Source organism: Ovis aries, chromosome 13 (assembly GCF_016772045.2).
Source record: "Ovis aries strain OAR_USU_Benz2616 breed Rambouillet chromosome 13, ARS-UI_Ramb_v3.0, whole genome shotgun sequence".
Classification (NCBI taxonomy): domain Eukaryota; kingdom Metazoa; phylum Chordata; class Mammalia; order Artiodactyla; family Bovidae; genus Ovis; species Ovis aries.
The window spans coordinates 16650180-16672804 of record NC_056066.1 but is presented as its reverse complement, the minus strand read 5'-3'; the positions used below and the strand labels follow the sequence as shown (position 1 = coordinate 16672804).

The following is a 22625-nucleotide window of genomic DNA, read 5'->3' as shown; positions in this document are numbered from 1 at the left end:
TGAAGGTGATTAATTGTCTTTATTGGAGGAAAACAAGAAGTCATCAATCTCATCATCATTATGATAGAAATCTTGATATGTGTACATGATTGTCAAGGCAGAGAATCATTTGCTACACAGGCCCGTTAACAATTTTGCAGTGCCACAAACCTATGTGGAGTAAACTTCTTGCAGAGTTTATTACATGCATGGAATAAATGCACAGTTTCCCTTCTTTTGGACAAGCATGTTTTTATGGAAAAATTGAACCAATTACAAGCCTAGTAATAATAGACACAGGGACATTCCTGGGTTCAATGTCATAAGCTTTTGGAAAACATGCTCACTGTTGGGAGAGCTGCAAGAAGGACTATGGCATTATTGCAGTGACCAGAGCCAATTTAGAAATTGTTCCAAATTTTATTCTGGACAGAATGTACCTTTTGTATTAATATCTTTCAACCTGAACATGGGGCTAAGATAAATGTTCTCTGAAACATGCTGCCTGTCTTGCAAAACAAAGATGCTGCTGCAAGGTTGTAGCATTTTTGTCATTATCACAATGTTTTTGTTTTTAGAACATGTCAAGAGCCTGGCTGCCAGCGCTGCCCCAGCACCTCCTCCCTCAAGTGCAAGGTTACCACGAGGGCCCAGGAACCTCAGTCTGTCCAGATTAAGGTTTTTCTTTGAGAAGTAATTTATCCAGTGTTTGGGGCTTTTGAGTTCCTGGTGATATCTTATCTCTGTGACGAAAGCCTCAACACTCCTTTCGTTTTCTTTTTTCCTGTCCATAAGAAAATAAAATCACCTCGAAGTAAAAGAAGTTGGTAAATCATCAGAAGACACAATCATCATATGAGAAGTTCCCTGGAGACCAAAAGGTTAAAAATGGATATGGCGAATGCAGAAGCAGCATTAGTACAAAGGGGGAAATGCAGTAGTCAGTCCCTTTGGTGTAGAGAGAGAGACAGACACCAAGAAGCCATTCCACACTTTGTCCACGAAACCAGACCTGGCAGCCACATGCTGCAGGGTTGGCTGCCAAATGAACAGCCTTTGGGTTTGCAGAAGCAGAGGCCCCGGAGCCACAAGCGCGGCTGCTCCTGCTACAAGTGGCAGGGAAGGCGGGAGAGACTGATGCTCCCGCCGGTTCCATTTGGCCCAGAGCAGGAGGTGGGCCAGGTCGCGGCCAGCATGCAGGGCCGACTTCACAGTGGGGCTGGGCTCCTGTGCCTTGTGCTGGGCTGCAGATTGTACACGGGATCGATGCACTGGGACCACACTGAAGGTCAGGGCTGAAGGGGGCTTGGGCCTCCTGCCTTCCTCTTTCTCCTCCCTGCCTTCTGGCCAATGTAGAAGTGTCAAGCAATCTCATTGGCAGGCTGGTTTTCTTGGCATCTCTGTGAATTAAGCTCCCCTTTTAGAAATCTGCCCAATTCACCCTTCCTATCTCAACTTTTTCAATTCTGAAAACCAACTGGAACACTCTCTGGCCAGCTTGCAGCCCCAACCTAGGACCAGCCCCCTGTCCCTTGCAAAAAGTGGTGGGTTACAAACTGGTATATACATTTTTTTAAAAAAACAAACTGAACAGTGTTTGGTCTGGAATGTGTTTAAGGAAAAGGCCAACTCTGCAGAGTGTAAGTGGACAGAACGGGAAGCAGTATTGTTTCAGAAGAACATGCAAAGGTTTCGTGCATCAGTTGATTCAGAGGACCTTCATTCCATTTGCCAGAAGTGACAGTGAGAACCTGGGAAAGAGCACATCTTATTTCTGCTTATGGAAATGGGAGGAACTGCCCTCTACTGGGCCTTGCTGTCCATTTTCACAACCAGAGGAAGCCCAGAAGGGAGCTTGCGGAGACCACAGAAAGTTGGCAAGTCGAAAGTGTTGCAGGCGAAACACAGAGGCCATAACCCTCCTTCTCCCACCCTCACACCTTCTCCAAGGTGAAGAATCAACACAACCCAGGCCCTGGGTGGGTGAGGGGGCCATGGTGGCCAAAGCCTTAAAATACTTAGTTATCTCCACTGCGATACAGTCTTTTCTCACAACACATCAAACCGCAGGGCATGCATCAAGCTGTCACTCCTGCAAAGAAAGGATTAACCCCTTTCTCTGCAAGGAGGGACCACTTGCATTCTGTCCCTTTGTCCCTAGCGTTTTGGGCCTTCATTCTAAAGGAGGGGGGTCTTCCTCTTCCATTCACAATCCGCCCAGATCTTCTGGACACCACGGGGGACAAGTGAACAGGATGAGATTGGAGCTGCAGGTAGACTGAGCGGGGGGACGTGTGTCACAGGCCTTTCACCAGCTCACGCTCCCTGAGTGCCAGACACTTCTCTGGTCAGCTCTAAGTCCGACTGCCCAGTTCCCTGGATGCTACGCTCAGAGCCAGCTGAAGGGCTGGGACTTGCTCAAAAGTCTGTCAGGGCACACTTGGGTGTATGCTCTGTTTCAGACAGACGCTAGCCTCCCTGATGGATGAGATGAAAATCAGGGAAGCGAAGGAGAGACAGGCAGGCAGCTGAGGGCAAGACCATTCGAAGACACTCTTTCAAATAAGAATAACCCACTTGCTCGGAGGAGGTGAAGAGACCAAGCTGGTGGGGGTGGGGGGTGTTGGAAGGAAGCCTGTGATGAAGCCCACGGTACATCCTTAGCCTACCCACACACACTGGCCTTGAGGGGATGGGCAAGCCGGGTGCCCCCATGAAAAGCTCAGCTTCTGTTGGTATAATCTGACATCAGTGAGGGTCCTAGGACTCTGCCACTCCACTTGGCAGGTGTACCAAAAGGCATATTCCAAGTTCTCTTCCTGTGTTGTAATCAAGTGTAAATAACACGGTTGAAAGAGAACCTCTGTTTTTTAACCACTAAGGCTCTCTGAGCAGAGAAGCTTTTCCATGTGGGGCTTATTTTCTCCTTTTCCTAAAACAATGGGGAAAAAACCTGAGTCTGGAGGCATCCAGACAGCAGAGATTCACCTGATGTCAAGTTCAACAGAGTCTACTTTTGGGCTGAAACAGTCACTATCTTCTTGCAGTTTGATACTGAGACCTGATGTGGCCAACCATGGCCAAGAGCTGACCCCAAATCACAAAGAGACACCTGCAACCTGCCTGTCTTTCAGCTCTTCTGCACTTTTCAGGTAGGACATATTTTCAGACTTAATTGCATAGAACATGCATCCCACACTTCAGCTCCAGAAAATAATTTGCCACCAATAAATCTGGCTTCAGATGCTGCTTTCCAACTGCAAATGACTGCGTAGCACACAGTTCAAGGAGCTGGTAACTATCTGGGCACACGTTCTAAGTATCAGATTCAGGCAAAGTATCACCCTTCCTCCATAACATCTAAGAACTTCTCCTCTTATACTGTAGAAACTTGGATCTTCCACTACACGTGTTAGTAAGCAACATTCTACTAAAGTCCTGGGAGACATGCCTCAGTTTTCTGATTCTGTTTATAATATTCATGCTATTGTCCTCCAAATGAGGCAATACTTGCTTCTTAACTGGGTCTTCTGTCATTTTATAGACATTTCCAGACTTTTTACAAATTTTGAAGAGTAGCAGCAGCTTGATTTCCACTCTGGATACACGTATGGCAGATGTCAAGTGGGATCCCTGTCAAGGGGCTGAGTGTCTGTGATGCAGTGGATACGGGGTGGACCAGATGCCTGTCTTTCCAGCAGCTCTTACACACAGCTGCACTGCTGTCCTGAAGGAGGCAGAATGCAGCTGTTGAGCCTCATAACACTGTGTGTGTGTGTGCGCGCGCGCGCTGAGGGGGCCATCACTGAACATTTGGCCTACACCCAGGCAAAGGTGTAGAAGTGACAAAGCCTGACCAACAGGATGCACTGAGTGTGACTCTCTGTGGGAGAAGAGCACGAGGACAAGGGGAGTCATGGGACCACCAAGAAGACGTGCAGGGGCCCACTGCGGCTCGAGGCCGACTGTGCGGATGCAGACTCGGGGCGTCGTGTGGGCACGAGGGCTGAGGGAGGGCTTTTGCATCTGGCACCACCTGCTCGCCTCTTCATGACAGCATCTTGGAACTCTCGTGGAGAAGCGCTTTGTCCTGGGTTTCACACTGTGCTCGCTCTATCCTGCACACCCGTCCACCATGTGGGTGAACAACGTGGCCCAGTTTTCCTGGGACACTGCTGGTTTGAAAGTCCTATATTCTGGGAAATCCTTCAGTCCTGGAAAACCTGGGACCACTGGGGACCCCACCCTCTCAGATCTTTGGTTTGGGGATTCCCTTCGTCAGAGGGATGGCTTTGCATGCCAGCTGGGCCTGGCTAGGGTGGTCTCTGGTTCTCACTGCAGTGTTCAGTGTCCCACTGGCCGGGCAGGTCACCTCTCCTCACCACCTCACATCAGTGGGGTCTTTTCCAAGGTCATTGCCCTCTCTTCCCCTTTCCGGATCCTCACCCTCTAAGAACAGTGTAAACACTTGCAGAAACAACTAGTGTGAGCTGGAGGCTGTTTGCCGTTGTAAGCTTAGAAATGCATTTTTAAAAAACAGATCAATTTTAAAACTGCATAGCTGGGCTTTCACATGCCACCCTCCTCATGAGAAAGGAGAGCTGTGTGAGAAATTTGCTCCAAATAAAATGGCATCGTGCTCTTTCTGTGCAGGAGGCTCTGAAATTTTTGCTGGGGGAGAGGGGTCATCTCCTTCATCACAAGTCTAGCCTTTCACCTTGGGGGAGCAGGCTTCTTCGTTTCTGACCGCCGATGGCCAGAAGCCCCAGGGTCTCGATTTGGAGAGGGCTTCGCTAGAGGAGCTGCCAGGCAAGGTTTTCTTCAGGTGCCCTCCCAGGGGCTCCCCAACTCCCAGGGAGGAAACAGGCCTGCAGGAAAGGTGAGTTATCTTCTCAGAGAACTGCCCCTCCAAGGAAGAAAGGGAGGCAAGGAGAAGGAACTGAAGTAAAGTGCACTCTTCACCTTGGAGACAGATTCTCGAGCAATCCTCCATCAGAATTTAAAAAAATACTTTTAAATTCCCTTTGAAGGAAAAAAAAAATCTCTTAAAGGTTAACATAAAATTCTACTCCCGACAAGCAAAAGATACAGGTCATGGAAATAAGAAGTATAGCTTGAAAGGACACATTTCTTAAAAGGAAAAAAAAAAAGAAAAACCCTAATGCACAATATTTACCAATACTTAAATAATCCAGTTGAAACCTTTTTTTTTTTTTGTCATGAATGAAAAAATACAACATAGACGGTTACCTCTACTGAGAAGAGCAGGAACGACAGGGCTTGGGGAGAGGAACTGAGAAAGTCCGTTCTGTTAGAGCTTTGCGAGATTCATATGTACAGCACCAGATCCTATTAAGTCAGCTCCCTTGAGTCAGTACAGTTTGTGAGAAATGAACACTTCAGAATTGCAGTATAAAATATGGCCATAAAAAAACTGCTGTCTTCCAGTCCTGTGCAGGGAGGCGCACCATGCAAGGTGGGATCGCTCTGGAGTGGCTGGTGGTGCTGGTGACCCCCGGGGGCCCCCTTCCCTGGCCTGGCCCCCCGGGCCCCACCTCCGGGGCCAGTCACTTGCTTCCAGAGTGCACTGTCGTCACAGTGGTGGGCCTCGGTCTCCGATCCGCTCCCACTCCTGAGACCCCGGACGAAGAGGACATGAAACTACAGAGCGTGGAGGGTGTCAGACCTGCAGGGGGTCAGCGGACACAGGAAGTTCAAAGCTTTAGAAGAACGTACTCACTCCCTCTTCCCACTGCAAGGGTTTGTTGGGGTGGGGGGACAAACTTTGAGGCCCTTGATTCTAAACTTTTACCTACCCACAGGAAAACATCTGCAAGGATCCCAAGTCTTCTTAGGGACTCATCTTCCCTCCTTGCTTCCACATAGCAATGATAACTGTGTTGTATTTGGATACATCATGGTTTAGCTACTATAACAGGATGGCTTCCATTTACTGAGCACTTACTACATACTAGGCATCAGGCTAGGTATTAAACACATGTGTGCGTGTGTGTGTGCATGTGTGTGTGCTAAGCTGCTTCAGTCATGTCTGACTCTTTGAGACCTATGGACTGTAGCCCGCTAGGCTCCTCTGTCCATGGGATTCTCTGGGCAAGAATACTGGAGTGGGTTGCCATGCCCTCCTCCAGAGGATCTTCCTGACTCAGGGATCCCGCATCTTTTATGTCTCTTGCATTGGCAGGTGGGTTCTTTGCCACAAGCACTACCTGGGAAGCCCGGGAAGTCCTCATAAGAACTGTTTATTTCTTACAACAGTGCTGGGAAAGCAGGGATTTTAAGAGAGAATAAAGAATGATCCCAGCTTGGTGTGTGCTCTGGACTTTTGGCTAAGAAGCATCTGTGATCCAGGGCACACTGACCTAGTCCTGCATGCATCGGCAGCCCCCCAGTCTAGAACAATTCCTGACATGCTGCACCTCCACCGTTCCCCAGGCAGATGCTGGCATCAGAAATGTCCTGTGTGGGATGATCTTAGGTGCGGCAGTGTACCACCCACCCTTGCCACCACGAACTCATGAGCGCAAACACATGGACGCCGTAAAGTAAATGACGATGATGCTTTGCTGTCAGAGCCACTGTCTGAATCTTCAAATAGACAATAGATTGTAGGGTTTCCTTTGACTGGAAGGTAGAAAGGATTTGTGCTGAAACATAAATTGGGCCTAAAGCAGTGTGCAACTGTGTCAGGAAATGCTCAGTGGAGGTTTCCTGGGAGAACTTAAAGGCTGGACATTCAGAAATGAGATTCGAGGATTATTTAAAGATGAAGGGAATTGTTTTTTGAGGAAGGAAGTGTCATGCCAAGGGTGAGACCAAGCTGAAGGGTTTCAGTGAAGGAAATTCTGCAGTGCAGATGAGAGCTTCCCTGGTGGCTCAGAGGGAAAGAATCCGCCTGCCCGTTCAGGACACACCTGAGTCAGGAAGATCCCCTGGAGAAGGAAAAGGCAACCCACACCAGTATTCCTGCCTGGGAAATCCCATGGACAGAAGAACCTGGCAGACTACAGTCTATGGGGTCACCAAAGATTTGAACATGACTTAGTGACTTAACAACAAGCGGTGCAGATGAGCCCGTGTAAAAGCCTAGCGATTAAGGTGAACATGTAGAGCGGGGATTGGGAGAGGAAAACAAGGAGGGTGTGCGTGTGTCCTCGGCCATGTACTGCTCCACACAAACGTGGAGAATGAAACATTAGTGTGGGCTGGCCAAAACTCTGGTTGAGGTGTTCTGTAGCATATCATGGAAAAACCTGAACCAACTTTTTGGCCAACCTAATATTACTCTGATTGCAAAGCCAACACACTTCAAATAAATTAGGCCAAATGATCATCCAATAATACAGTTTAAAAGCCAGTGAGACCCAGGCTGTCATGAGTCTCTCATCGGTCCCTAAGGGTGACGCCCAACGGGGAGCAAGTCAGATCATAAGGAGATGCATCAGGAAGTGTTGGCTTCCGTTCACATGTGGCTGGGTGGGACTTGAGCCACTGATTTCTCATCTCGACGTGGAAATACTAGGACTTAGGGTTACATAGATGCTAAATAATTAAAATTTTAAACTATTTTGAAAAACAGTGTCCTGGAGTTGTCGGGAGTGCTGATGAATCGAGTATTAACTGCTTGACACACGGTAAGGTGAAAGTGTTAGTCGCTTAGCCGGGTCCACCCCATGGTCTGTCCATGGGATTCTTCAGGCAAGAATACTGGAGTGGGTAGCCATTTCTTTCTCCAGGGGATCTTCCCGGCCCAGGGATCTAACCAGGGTCTCCTGCATTGCAGGCAGACTTTTTACCATCTGAATTACCAGGGAAGCCTGATACACAGTAGGTACTCAGAGTCCCCTTTTCTCCCTACCAGATCTGTCTCAAACACCAGTTGGAAAGTTCTGTTTTTGCTACATACGCACAGTCTTTTTGGCTGGCCAGACTGAGGCTGCTCGAAACACTCGCATTTGAACTGTCCAGGCTGCTGCCAAGATGTAGTTTTCTCATATGTCTCACGACGGCCGTGGCATTAAACGCTTGCTGGAATTTCAGAAAGAGGAAAAGCAGACAAAATATTTCAGCTAATTAGAAAAGCCTCAGGCTGTCTCCTATCATTTCTCTTGTTACCCGCAGCAGTTTAACTTCTGAAAGCGTTCTCATGATCCTCTAGAAAGGAAACTTATATTGCTGCTTCTTCCGAAAGTACATTCGTCCTTTGACCCTCTCTCCCCTCATCAAAATACATTTTGGAGATGAAGAGAATATTTTTCTTCTGACATAATAACATAAACTATAGAATAAATGTAAACCAATTCTCTCCATAATTTAGAAGTGACTTCTAGAATGAAAAGCATGTTGTAATAACGCAATACCTTAACATCGTATTTTTAAGAGTTTTCATTTCTGATTATTGGTGTTTTTGCCCTAAATAACAGCATTTCCTGTGGATAAAGTAGTTCAATGGAATTATTATCTGCATAGTGTCTACTTGTTGGCTCTCCTGGAAAAATAGCCAGCTCTTAATTACCCATGCTTATGAGGACACAGGCTAATGGTTTAAGTCTATCATATTTTTACTGGAATGTAGTGATAAGTTCAATTGAGATTTCCTGTTTCCCCTTTCCATTTTTATATCACTTTTTAATAAGAGTCAATTCCTTAAAGTTCCAGCAAAGTGAAGAAAGACAACAGGGATTTCTTAGGAAACTGCAAATGAGGAAGCACTGGCAATATTGCTGTTTCTGGATCTCAGAAGGAAGATATTAAATATCTAAATATATCTAAATATATTAAAGATATACTTTATCCTTCTCACACCTCGATGCTCTCTTCAAGTCTTAATCTTTACTACTTAAAATCAGCACCATTATTTGGGTGAGGTTCTGGGAATTTTCGTCAGACCTCCTGGGTGAGAACAACCTTTAGAAACAAGCAGCCCTCCAGCCATGGGGCAGGTCTGAGTGGTCAAGTTCACTGGGAATGCAGGAAATGAGCACTTACTCTCCACTTGCTTTTGGCGAAGTTCTTTCGGATCTGGGCGCTGACCGACTCGTGGATGTTTTTGCTGAGGGCTGTGTCACCAGCGATCCTGAAACCAAGGCAAAGATGCTTCTTCAGAAGGGTTTTGTAGGCGGCGGGGTGGCGGGGGGTGTGGGCTCTGACACGGGGTCCCATGCTTTCTTGGAGAAGCCATGTCCTGTCCCCTTTGCAGGTTTGCCAAGGGGGTGTCCTGCACCCCCACGGCTCTGGTTGCAATGTTCACAGTCCACCACCACTGCACTCTGAGCCCCGACCCACCTCCTCTCCGCACCCCTCCAGGCTCGGGCAGCACCGTCATGGTAGACCGCTCTGCCTGGCTTCCCCGTCGCCCCTTGTCACCGCCATTCCTGCAGCTTCAGAGTCCACATGGACCACACAACCTGGGCTCAGCTCCCCTCCCTTTCCCCCAGCTTTCTACCTGCTAGGCCTCACCCCTGAGGCTGCAAGCAGGTCCGCCACCTGGTCTGACCTCCCAGCTTCCTCCCACCGGCCCCTCTCCCTGGCATCACCAGAGCCTCTGGTCCACGGACCACTCACCGTCCCGGGCCCACCGCTCCATTCTGACTCTATCCCGGCTAAGCTAAGTTCTGCCATGTTCCACTCTTGCTCCCACCCTCGGGGCCCCTTATCTGCTCTGTACTCGGTGACAGGACCCCAGTCTCAGCTCATCCCTGATTGGCACACCTTCTCCTGCATTTCCTTGAGAAGTCCTCAGAACTTCAAGGACCACGGCCCCCTAGATCCCACTGGGTCCCTGACATCACTGGGCAATCCTGATGTCATTCCTGCTTGACCTTGGCTTTCTATTACAGGGCAGAAAGGCAGGCTTGGTCTTTGCCTCCTACCCTCGGAGTCCCGCTCATCCTATTACTTCCTCCCTCTGCTTTGCCGTCCCTCTCCTCCCTTTCTTCCCTAATCCCCTCCTCCCCCAACCCCAATCTGTTCTTGCGCCTCCCTCTTTTCTCTGGGCCTGCAGACTCCAGTCTCACTGATGGCCGGGGGTCTCTCCAGCCCACCCCTCCCCCTCACATCCTTCTCCATCTCCACACCACCCTCACTCGACATTCGACCCCCACCCCCATTTTCTGGCAATCTCACAGGAAACTGTTTTGTTTATTCTTTTCTGGGCTTGAATCCACCCATCTTCCCTTTCTCTCAGCACCAAACTATTCAATTTTAAGCTGACTTCTGATGCTTCAGAAATAATTTCTTGGATTTCGGAAAAGTTAAGGGGTAGACAGATGCCAGGGACACTGACCATCCTTTCTGGCTGGAAGGTGAGCTGTGGGTGAGGGAGTTGGCCGGGTCTCAGACTCATATAGCCCGGGATACAGGCCAGCCTGGACACAGACTGCTGTGTCCATTCACTTCAGGACATGAAATGAAGAAACCGCTGCTGTATGAAATACACATTCCCACCACCAGCCTCTCCCACTAGAACTGAAAACATGGCTGGTGCACTCTGGAAGGGAAGTCTGTCGGGTCTAAGTTTAGAATACAGTCTCATATCCCAGCTCAGCGCAAGGCCCCCTCAGTAGACTCCTCTGGTTTTCCCAGCAGGGCCGAAAATACACAGCTCAGACGACGCTCAGAAACGAACCTAAGCCAGCGAGGTTTCCATTTCCTTTTCACTTTTTTTTTTAAAGTGAAGTATAGTCCCCATGGACTGTGGCCTGCCAGGCTGCTCTGTCCATGGGATTCTCCAGGCAAGAATACTAGAGTGGGTTGCCATTCCCTTCTCCAGGAGATCTTCCCAAAACAGGGATCGAACTCAGGTCTCCTGCATTGCAGGTGGATTTTTCTTACCATTTGAGCCACCAGGGAGGCCCTAGGTTTCCATTTCCAACAACTGTCAATAGCCCCCTTTCCCCAGACACACATCGGTGAAGAGAAATATCTGAATGAACAAACCCGAGGAAGCAGACATGTCATGAAGCCTCTTCTCCTGGGGGGCTCACGCGCTTCCTCCTGCGCCTCTTGTAACAGCTACATCCTCAGAAAAGAACACCAATTCCACCTGTCGGTGGCCAACTCTTTCTTGGAAACCTGGGGGCAGATGTGGCTGGAAAGGCAGAACTCCTCGGACTAAGCACTGCTGCAAGGCAGAGTTCCCTCCAAACCAACAGGCCCGGGGGCGGGGGGCGGGGGGGGGGGGCGGGTGGTGGTGTCAGAGAGCTGCCCTTCCCTGTGGGTGAGCCCAGCTGAGAGCGGAAGAAAATGCAAACCTTCAGTTGTTCTGGCAAAGTCCTGTGCTCACTTCCCAAAGTGCCCAGGCGTGCTGCCACTGGCGAAGGACCCAGCAGGACAGACAGTGGCCCAGAGGCCCCTGTTAAACACCCGGCTTGGAGGTGAAGCCGGCCATCTCGGCTCATGACAGCTCATGACCACCTTCCTCAAACAGGCATCACTCCCAGCAGCCAGGAAGCTCCCAAGGATAACGTGGGATGCTCAGCGCTCCCAGCTTCAGCATTGTTCACCGGCAAAACCAGAGGCACAGCATCTTAGAACTAGAAGGGAGCTGGGATGTCATCTCGACTGTCCTAGGAACTGAACAACACCTCAGATACAGAAGAATTTCCTGATGCTTCTGTGCACACATGTGAAGCTACAGGCACCTCTATTTCACCCGGGTCCCCGACTCTCTCTTGCTTCCCAGCTCTCGCCTCTAGACTAACTGGAGATGGCGTTTACATCAGTCATGCTGTCAGGCCTGCCTGGCTCTTTCTCACCACACACAGGTCATCAAACTCCTCTCCTCACCTTCTGGTGCTGTGATACTTTGTATACAGTCTATTCTGGGCTTCCCAGGTGGTTCAATGATAAAGAATCCACCTGCCAGTGCAGGAGACACAGGTTCAATCCCTGGGTGGGAAAGATCCCCTGGAGAAGGAAATGCAACCCGCTCCAGTATTCTTGGGACTTCCCTGGTGGCTCAGATGGTATAGCGTCTGCCTACAATGCGAGAGACCCGGGTTCCATCCCTGGGTCGGAAAGATCTCCTGGAGAAGGAAATGGCAACCCACTCCAGTATTCTTGCCTGGAAAATCCCATGGACAGAGGAGCCTGGTAGGTTACACTCTCCATGGGGTCGCAAAGAGTTGGACATGACTGAGCGACTTCACTTTCACTTTCCATTATTCTTGCCTGAGATATCCCATGGACAGAGGAGCCTGGCAGGCTATCGTCCACGGGGTTGCGAAGGAGTCAGACACAACCAAGCAACTAAAAAATAACAACAGTCTGTTCTATTAGTACCTACATAGCTCTGATTGTGCGTATTTCTGACCACTTGCTCAAGACAGGCTTGGTGTTGCCTAGTGTGTCTCCCAGACCCCTGGGATCCTTCCCAGTTCCTGCAGTTACCGCAGCTCAGCTGCTTGAAGCCCCGGGGAAGGGAGGGGTCTCCATGAACACTTCAGATACCGCTGGCTGGGCCAACACAACAACGTCCCCCCAGGAGGGCAAACTCCTGTTGCCCTGGGGACTGGCTGAGTGTCACCTGGGGTCACCTGGAGTCACCTGCTGACCCCCAGGATCATCACTGTAGTTTGCTTGTCACCGAAACTGGAGGCAGAGGCTCAGAACAATCCAAATGAAGTAAAGAAACCTCATCAAGGTGCTTCCCTGTCACTGGGACTGGATTCCCATCCTGCTCTTTAGCCATCAGCCAGCACTCGGTTGGCTCCTGACTGTCCATCACTTAGAGGAAGGCAAGGCCTCCTGTGTGGGGCTGGGGAACATATGCTGAGATGGGCTGACTGCCCTCTGCAAGGACAGCTTGGAAAGGAGCCCTGTCCTGCCTGGAGGGGTCTGTTTTGGGCTAAGGGGAAGCCCTGCCCTAGTCTTGGCTCAGTTGGAAGAGCAAGTGCAAAAGTAAGAGATGATGCTTTCTGGGTGTCATCCGTGGACTGGGACCATGGTTTCCAGAACGGGGATGCTGGTAAAGCCACGTCTCACATCCTGCAAGCTCTCAGTTGAATCCGTGTTTTCAAGTTGCCTGGGCAGCTTTACATATGAGAAACAGGTATACTGTAAATGCAGGCAAGCGGGGTGTTTCTAGAATGCTTGAGTCAAACCATCTGTCTTTGCCATTTCCTGACACTTGACTTTCTGGGAATTCTGAAATGCGTAGTAATTATAATAAAACATGGGGGAAAAATCCCCACCTCTGAAGTAAGGAGGCATTTATTTGTGCAGCTCACATGCCAATACATCTCAATGTGACCCAGGCTGATGACCCTGAAGTCATCTCAGACTTGATCTCTTTCCTGAGCTCCAGACTCATTCTGCAAAGCACCCACCAGAACAGATGTGCATCAAGATGACACAGCACCCTCGTTCTCTTTCACTCCAGCCCACCTGTTCCCCCAGCACAGCATCCTCCCAGCCCCTTGAACTGGACAATCTGGAATAACCTCACTGTTTCCGTAGGTCAGAGCAGGACCCATAGCTTCCCCACCCCTGGCCTGTCTTCACCCCCTCCCTGCATTCCCAGGACACTGGGCAGACCACCTCCACCCTCCTGGGGCCAGCCCTCTCCACATGACTGCTCTGCCCCTCCTGGCCCCTCCCATGCCTAGTCCCCAATCCTGCTGCCAGGCTGAGGTTTTGAAAATGCAAATTTGATCACTCAGCTTAAAACCTGTCTGGGGTCCCCACTGCCCCAAAGCAAAAGAATTCCAATAGATTGGAGATTATTAGGTACTCTTCTTCACATGGATTATCTCATTTTCTCCCTTAAAAACCCCTCTAGGATACATTCCACTGTTATTTCCCATCTCAGAGCCACAGGTGAGGTCCAAAGGTTAAAGAGCTGGCTCACATAGCACAGCCGAGTCCAGGACTGGGGTCCACTGGGCCCAGCTGGAGCTCACCCCAGATCCTGCTGGGTCTCTCCTTTCCAGGCTCGTCTCTCAGTTCTCCCCGTCCACTCTCACTAAATGCTGCAGCTTCACGGATGGGTGTACAGTGTAAGCCCCCAGGCCCAGCCCAGGAGGCTCATGCAGCCTGGAATCCCGGCCCCACCCTAGGTGGCCTGATGACAGCCCTTTCATAGCACAAAGCGGGCATCTCTGTGAAGTCCTGCTTGATTCTCAGCCCTGCCTTGCCCCTCTGCCAACATCAACAATCTGCATATTGTACTGGCTGTTTTACTATTCCTGGTGTTTGTTTAAAGAAGGAGGCTCATGATGCTTTAATAAGAAGAGCTTAATGATGCATTTGCTATGTGCCAGATGTGCTAAACCCTCTGTGTGTGCACGTGATCTCAGACACTGCTTACACTGACCCCCAAAACTAGGTACCATCATCCTCACTTGAAAGATGAGAAAATTAAGGCTCAGAGAAGAATAAACCCAAAGTCACCAGGTTCAACCCTAGTAAGTGGCACAGAAACAAGGTGGCTTCAGGCTTCCCTGATGGCTCAGAGGTTAAAGCGTCTGCTTCCAATGTGGGAGACCCGGGTTCGATCCCTGGGTTAGGAAGATCCCCTGGAGAAGAAAATGGTAAACCACTCCAGTATTCTTGCCTGGAGAATCCCATGGACGGAGAAGCCTGGTAGGTACAGTCCATGGGGTCGCAGACAGTCGGACATGACTGAGCAACTTCACTTTCAGGGAACCACAGGAAATGTAGTCCAGGATGGCATAAACTATCAATTCATCCCACTGGAGGCAACGAAACACTAACTTGAAAAGCATCTTAAAAGAAAAAGAACATATAACCTCAATCCACTTACTGGCTGAGTAAAAAGCTCAAGGAATAAAACCCCGCTCTTAAAGCCTCCTTGGGGGATTACCTTCAATAAAAACGAGCCTAAAACATCTCACATAAGGTGAAAAAGCTACAGCTATTTCTTGTGCATCTGTCATCAGTGCCTTCAGAGACCGTGTCCTCCAAGGCTGGGTGGGGAAAGGAAGAAAGTGGCTGGCCCGACGGGACGCCAAGCCTCACCCATGGTTTTCACAGTGGAGACCCAGCCGACTGGCCCCTCGAGTGGGTGCTGTTCTTACCATGGGTGCCGAGCTGCCTGCTCGCAGGTGTATCTTTTATTCGGATCTTTCTCCATCAGGTTCCGAATGAAGTCTTTTGCTGTTCAAAGAGAAGGCGCAAGCAGAGGAATCAGTATGTGCCTGAGATGCGACAGTAAGATGCCAGTGGGTCTTTGGGAGTATCCAGGGCACCATGACAAATAGGAGACCAGCCTTCCACAGCCACCAGGGACCTGGGACAAAAGGCAGGCAGTACCCGTGTTTGGGGAAAAGAGAAGCTGAGATCTGAGGTTCTGAGTGGTGAGGCAGTGAACGAGGAGGCGCTGAGCCTGGCCTGGGACCCACCTTCCTGGCTCTGGGTCCCTTCCCGCTGGCAGGCAGCTAGTGGCACCCGTGGCCCAGGGAAGAGATGAACAATCCCTGTCACCAGGCGCCTCTCACTCAGCTCACCGCTGCCTCAGGGAGCTGTTTTGTTGACGCCTTCTCCATGTTAAGACATCACTGATTCAACAAAATCGCCCAAGCACCCACTAGGCTCCCCAGGGCTTGGGCCAGCCCTGCGGCTGCGGACACACAGCCCGCCAGAAGCACCCCCAGCAGCCCCCGTGGATGATGACAAACAGCCAGCAGGAAATCGTGAGGAGGAGGTGTGCCCTGGTGGCGAGGAGGAACTGCTTGGAGGCCCAGGAGTGGGGGTGGCCAGGGCAGGACGCTGAGCGCACGGGGGTGGGGGAGGGGCTGGGCCCCAAAACTGGGGGATGACACGTGCCAGGGGGAAATCTGTCACCTCGCGGGCCCAGCAGCTCACTGCCCGCAGGACTGGACTTCTGGGGGACAGCTGTGCCCTTCCCAGCTCAGAAGTAAACTGGTCCCCATGCGGCTCTTTCCTGAAGAACCACAGCCCCATCCCAGGTTTTAGAAGACTGAGGAAGAAAGCAGGGCATTTCCAGTTAGGAGGAAACAATGCAAGTAATACAGTGCGATATTTGGATAGGTGGTTCGTTGTTTCATTTGACCCTTATACCACCTGCCAGAGTCGGGGGCGTAGTGTCACCATCCTCATCTGTTGGGAAGGAAGGTGAAGTTACAGACGTCTGATCTGCTCTTGTGGGCCTTGGGTTTGATCTTTCTCCCTGAGCGGGAAATGGTGAACTTCCCTGGGAATGTTTCCTGTGGCACAGTAGCTGAGATGCAGGCTCTGGCTTGAAGGTATGGGTTCAAGCCCCAGCTCTGTCACTTACTACCTGTGTGGCTTCAGTCAGGTTATTTCACCTTCTGGGGTCTCAGTTTCCTTACCTGTCAAATGGGGCTAACAGGACTCCCTACCTGACAGGTTGTCCTGTCCTGAGGACTGGGTGAGCTAGCACACATCTGGAGCTTACGGTTCTTTGCACACAGTAAACGCTCAATAAACATGAGCTAACATTGTCTCCTAGAGTTCAGGAGTTTGAGTAAACTCCGGAAGGTGGTGAAGGACAGGGAAGCCTGGCATGCTGCGGTCCATGGGGTCGCAAAGAGTCGGACATGACTGAGCAAGTAAACAACAGCAAACACCGTCTCACTGCAGAGCACCCAGAGCAGCGTATGGCTGAGCAGGGCAGGAGTGAGTCCCCGCCCCAGCCCGGCTGGGGCACATGGCCCAAGCCTCTCCCCGCTCACAAGTCAATTCAAAGTGTTAGCTCAGCACCATTCTGAGCCGTCAGGGCCTGTCGGAGATGCAGGTGGTCTGGGTGTAGGGGTCCGTGAGCCATGAGACCTACCGGAGTCAGAGATGTCATCCCAGTAGGGGGAGTCGAACTCGTATTCCGCCTTGAGGATCTGCTCAAAGAGCTTGGAGTCATTTTCGTCGTAGAAAGGAGGGTAGCCGCAGAGCCTGGAAGACAAGAAGGCGTGAGGATCTGAACCGGCAAGCTCCACGTGGTGGCTCGACGTCCAGCCTGGAGGAAGAGCTGTCTTCGCTCGAGTGCAGAAACTTGCACTGCGTGTGCTGCAGACACGATCTCAGCCAAGAATCCAAACCTTGTGTGGGTTCACGTGGCACAGAAGTAAAACTGATTTCTCAGGCAGCAAAAAGGGTTAACCCAGGTGGTGACAGAGAGTGAACATGTACACTGAGCTCACCTTAAATGTTTCTCATCTTACTCCCTGTGATATCATCCCCAGTAGAAGACAGGTTAAGGAAACAAACCGAAGGTATGTTCGGTGTACTCTATAGAGAGCTTCCCTGGTGACTCAGCAGGAAAGAATCTGCCTTCAATGAAGGAGATGCAGGTTCGATTCCTGGGTTGGAAACGTCCCTTAGAGGAGGGTATGCCAACCCACTCCAGTATTCTTGCCTGGAAATCTCATGGACAGAAGAGCCTGGCGGGCTACGGTCCATAGGACTGCAAAAGAGCCAGACGTGACTTAGGGACTAAAATGACAACAAATACATTTTAGAACCCTTCCAGGTTCACTTTATTTAATCACAGCAAAATAGGGAAATTTTACAAACCTGAGTAACCAAGTTGCCATAAGTGGCCCCCAAATGCACAGTTTCACCCTACCACATCCAACCTGGGTATCTGAAAGGTTACAGTTTCTCCCATTAACATGTAATAAGCAGAAGCTGATGTAAGTTATAATACCATGACCTTTTCCTCAATGAACCCTTAAAGTTGAATTTTCAAAGATAATCTAGGTCCAGTGGTTAAGACTTGGAGCTTTCACTACAGTAGGCCTGGGTTCCATTCCTGATCGGGGAACTGAGATCACACAAGTTGTGAGGGGCAGGCAGTCAAAAAAAAAAAAATTATTTAGGATGTTGGTAGAGAAAACTTCAAGTTCTGGAGGTACTGACAGTCACAATAGGGAATTTTTATTAAATACCCCTAACGCAACTTGTGCCATGAAACTGTGGGTTCTCCCACCCAGGTCTGCTACCAGCTCTGACGTGACCTTCACCACTAATAGGCCAGTGATACATTTTTCTGGACCAAGATGTCCTCATCAAAACACAAAGAGGCCAGACTGGAAAATTCCTAACATTCTTGTTGGCTTTACGATGCTGTGGCTCTGTGCTGCTTTCCCCCAATTTGTTTGGCTGGCTGTGTTTGCGTGCATTCGAAGTTGCTTCAGTCATGTTAGACTCTTTGCGGTCACATTAGACTCTTTGCAACCCCATGGAATATAGCCCGCCAGGCTCCCCTGTCCATGGGATTCTCCAGGCAATAATACTGGAGTCGGTTGCCATTGGCCTCCTCCAGGAGATCTTCCTGACCCAGGGATTGAACCCTTGTCTCCGGCATCTCCTGCATTAGGCAGGTGGGTTCTTTACTGCTAGAGTTACCTGTGAAGCCCTTGACTGGCTGGGAGACCAAGGGAAAGATCTGGTCCATGCTTGAGACCTGGGGGCGGGAGGGAGGGACGGGGCAGACAGGCCCTGGTTGGGACTGGACATCGGAAAGGGGTGAGATTTAGGCTGTGACTGTGATGGACAGAGCAGAGGGCAAGGCTGGATTCCAGAAGGCCAGGCAAAGAGCTGGATGGCACAGAACTTGGTTCCGGGCCTGAGACAACCCCCAGGGTGGCAGCAGCCACCGTGAGAGAGTCCTGCCCCCAGACGAGCCCGGAATCTTCCCACGCAGCCCAGTGTTGTTCAAAGCGCAGCTACAGCCCAGAGACCAGTTTAATGAGAACAAGGGAACAGGCATCAACAGGCTCCAGGCCTTTGAGGGATTGAGGCTGTCGGCACGTAAGAAATTTAAGAAAGGTCCAAAACACAACTTTCAGGACATTTTTTCAGCCGCTCCTGCACTCTGCACAGCCTCGCTGCCTCTGCTGTATAGGGGAAGGGCTGACGACACTTTTAAACGCTGTGAGACATTCTGTGGGCCGATAAGATTCAAAACCATCTCTCCCTACAGGGTTGGTTTAGGGGCTAGGAGCCTGGAAAATTTCATTTTTAAAGATTTGCTGCTTTTGGCGAAATGAGTGAGAGCCAGTGCTTCTGAAACCACGAAGCCCATATTTCACTTCCCAGGAAAGCCTGGGGCTGAGAGACAGACGCAGAAATGCTTCCCATAACGAGGATTTAGGGTAAACGAAATGTGCATATTAGGAAACGCAGACAGAGCGAAATGTTAGTTCATCCTGGAAAACAGCGAACTTGTAGATACGTGAGGTTTCTGTTTGTTAACAACAGAGTGTGTTTTATTTTACAGTTCGGCTTTCAAGGGAAAAAAAATCTTTAAGAAAATTTCAAGAAAGATTTATTCTTCATGTGGCAATCTTCTTAAAGTAATCTGATTTCTTCTGGTTTTAGCTCTTTTGGGGAGGGGAAACACAAAATACTGTTTGCGTTTCGGTACTGAGGATGGAGGGCTTCTCTGATAGCTCAGTTGGTAAAGAATCCGCCTGAAATGCAGGAGACCCCAGTTCGATTCCTGGGTCAGGAAGATCCCATGCAGAAGGGATAGGCTACCTACTCCAGTATTCTTGGGCTTTTCTGGTGGCTCAGCTGGTAAAGAATCCGCCTGCAATGTGGGAAGACCTGGGTTCAATTCCTGGGTTGGCAAGATCCCCTGGAGAAGGGAAAGGTTACCCACTCCAGTATTCTGGCCTAGAGAATTCCATGGACTAAAATAAAATAGTCCATGGGGTCGCAAAGAGTCGGACACAACTGAGTGACTTTCACTTTCACTGAGAATGGAAAGAAAGGAAACGGACGGAGCTTGAGGACTAAGTTAAAATTAGGAAAGAAGGTTTTAAAACAGGGATTGAAACAGAACGGAAGGGCAAGGAGAGGTTGTAAAGTCTTCCTTAGACCTAGAAACGTCACAGGGCTCCCAGGCAAGGCTATTTCATGAGTGGTTTGTGTGGCAGGTTCAGTTGGCAGAAATGACAACTCTGAGATGTTTCTATCTCCATATGCAGGACGCTGACTTCCACAGTCCTGGGCCTGCCCATTTGCAGGTTTTGTTTTCATCTCTGTGTTCACATTTTACATATCAAACCAGCTAAATAATCTACAAATTGATAGGTTCTCAAAGACGACAAAGCCATTCCCAATTGTTCTCGGCCAAGAAGCCCGTGGTTCAGAGTAACATCTGAACTTGCCCACGACAGATGGTCCCCCCAGTGCCAGCAACCCGGCTCCACCAGCTCCCCACTCGTGTCCATTCCAGCCTCGGAGGGCCATTCAGGGAGCATGCTTACCCCTCCCGCCTTCCCTCTGCTGCTCCGTCGGTCGTCTCATCTCCTCTGGCACACGTACACAGCCATACGCTGGGTTCTAGTATAGCCTCAGCCGAACACTTATTCGGGGTCAAAAGTCCTACCACGCGCTTTGCTCTATTCTCTCACTTAAACCTCACTCCCCTAGGAGGGGTGCATCTCTGACAGCCTGCCTGGACCTGCAGAGCCACCCTCCACTCCGCTCCGTCCCCGGGAGGCTGGCCTGTATGGAGGGTTGCTGAGGGCTGAATTCTCTGACATCTGCTGGGGGGTCAGCCAGCAGGGACCCCAGGGGAGATGGGGGGGCAGGGAGGAGGGCAGGGCAGGGCAATGCCCTGGCCCCTTCCACCTGAGACTCAGGCTGGTTACAACACTGAGCCAAGGGCCGTGCTGCTCCCAGGGAGGGGGCTCTACTAGGCTCTCCCTTGGGCGGGCTAACTGCTTCCTCCCTCCCTGATCACTGAGGGTCTGGGGGCAATTACGTCCCAGCTGCCATCAGTCTCAAGGTCACGGTGCTATTCCTTGTGGTCCCTTCACACCAGAACCCTGTATACAGTCCCTTGTATAATTCTCACGTTAAAGGCAGAGAAGCTAAATTGCAGCGAAGTCGGGACACGAGCCCTGTCTGATTCCGGGTCTGTGTTCTTAACTGTCTTGCTTGTTCACTAAAGGGAAGGAGGCTTGAGAACTGAACCTTAGGTTTCAGTCTTGACTTTGAATTCTCTCTGCAGGCCCTTTCCTTTGCCCACTGGCCCCTTCAACTGCAAATAGAGCCCAGCCACTGGACCTGACTTCCCCATTTCCCAGACACTGGGTCTAGCTGCTAAGATGCTTAGCAGGGTTGGTTTGCAGTCCACCGAGCACTTTTTATTTCTGGGCCAAAGTGAAGGGCTGCCCTCCCCTGGCCCGTTCCAACTGGCACATCCCAGCTAGGGTGTTACTAGGAAGACCCCGTCCTCTGCTGCCGGGCAGTGTGGGTGCCCTGCTCTGTGTCCCATGGCAGCGCACAGAGCTCTGTCGTGACCCTTCCTATACGGCACACTGCCCTGACCTCCACACCCCCCTCAAGGCAGGACCATGTCTCATATTTTGCTTTCTTCTTGGACTTCCAGTGCCTAGCTCAGGGTCTACCTGTGGCAGTTCCTGGGTCAATGTTTGGAGGAACAAACATGCTCTTGAAGAGGGGGTTTCACTGCTGGCTGCTGAGCCCTCTGGCTGGGCTTTGAAAGAGAGACAAGGATGAAGGAAGCACGCAGGAGTACCCACTGGAGCACAGCCCGGGGCGCCGTCAGGGTCCTCACTTACCCCGACTCCTCCCTCCTGCACACCACCCTCCCAGAAGGTGGGAAAACAGCAAAGCTCGGTGCCACTGACGGATGTTCCAGAAGAACCCAGTGAGCAAGGCCAAGTGCTGGGAGCAACCTGGCCTCTGTCTGTAGAGAGAATGCATTGGGTTACCTAAAATGCCACTACCGTTTTGTGGACAAGTCTCATGCAGGAAGTTTTCCATGAAGAGGGCTGTTAACATGAATGAGAGTGAAATTACCTACGGCCAACCATGGCTGGTCCAGCAAGGCACCGTTATTCTTGGAAAATGAAATGGTGTGATAGTGTTAGAGCTTCCACTGCGTGGCCCCGAGACTTGACTGCAATAATTGTGCTAAATTAAGGGATGTTCCACCTCCTCCTTTGCCCTTGGACAATATCAGTGTCCCCACAAAAATGGATGCCTGCTGAAAAGACTTCCAGATAACAATCAGTTGTTACCTCTTTCCCCTTTTATGTAACTTTACTGTCATGATTCACTGCAGCCTTCTAACTTCTTGCATATTTCTTAGACCTGATTTAAGGTTCTGCTTTTCCTTATTGACTTTTGGTTTGAGAGACAGATACAGAGAAGACAGGAAGGAGCTGGTATCAGAAGTAGTGACAGGCAATGAGTTATTACATTTACACCTGTTAGGATGGTTATTATCAACAAAAAAATAATAAAAGTTAACTAGTGTTAGGATGTGGAGAAAATGGAACCCTTGAGCACTGTTGGTGAGAATGCAAAATGGTGCAGCCACTATGGAAAATGATATGGATGTTTTCCAAATATTAAAAATGGAACCGCCACGTGATCCAGGAATCCTTCTTCTGGATATATTCCCAAAGGAGATGACATCAGTGCCATGAGGAGTTATATGGGCTCCTGTGTTCACTGTAGCCAAGATGTGAAAACAATCTGTGTCCACTGATGGATAAACGGATAAAGGTGGCTCAGTGGTAAAGAATCCACCTGCCAAGTGGGAGACATGGATTTGATCCCTGGGTCAGGAAGATCCCCTGGAGAAGGAGACGGCAACCCACTCCAGTACTCTTGCCTGGAAAATTCCAAGGACAGAGGAGCCTGAC

General features: G+C 50.2%; 1 protein-coding gene across 2 annotated transcripts in view; it reads right to left on the bottom strand.

The window, feature by feature from the left end:
- CAMK1D (calcium/calmodulin dependent protein kinase ID) overlaps positions 1-22625 on the bottom strand; it is a 393517-nt gene continuing 370892 nt past the window's right edge. The window contains exons 7-11 of one of the 2 annotated variants that reach the window (XM_027976539.2): positions 16775-16887; positions 15036-15114; positions 8986-9073; positions 7908-8025; positions 1-5665 (exon numbers count right to left, since the gene is read on the bottom strand). In XM_027976539.2, coding sequence (XP_027832340.1) covers positions 5547-5665; positions 7908-8025; positions 8986-9073; positions 15036-15114; positions 16775-16887 — 517 coding nt within the window. In that variant the 3' untranslated portion in view covers positions 1-5546. Of the gene's footprint in view, positions 5666-7903; positions 8026-8985; positions 9074-15035; positions 15115-16774; positions 16888-22625 lie in introns of both variants that reach the window. The other variant, XM_027976540.3, reaches the window with a different exon arrangement.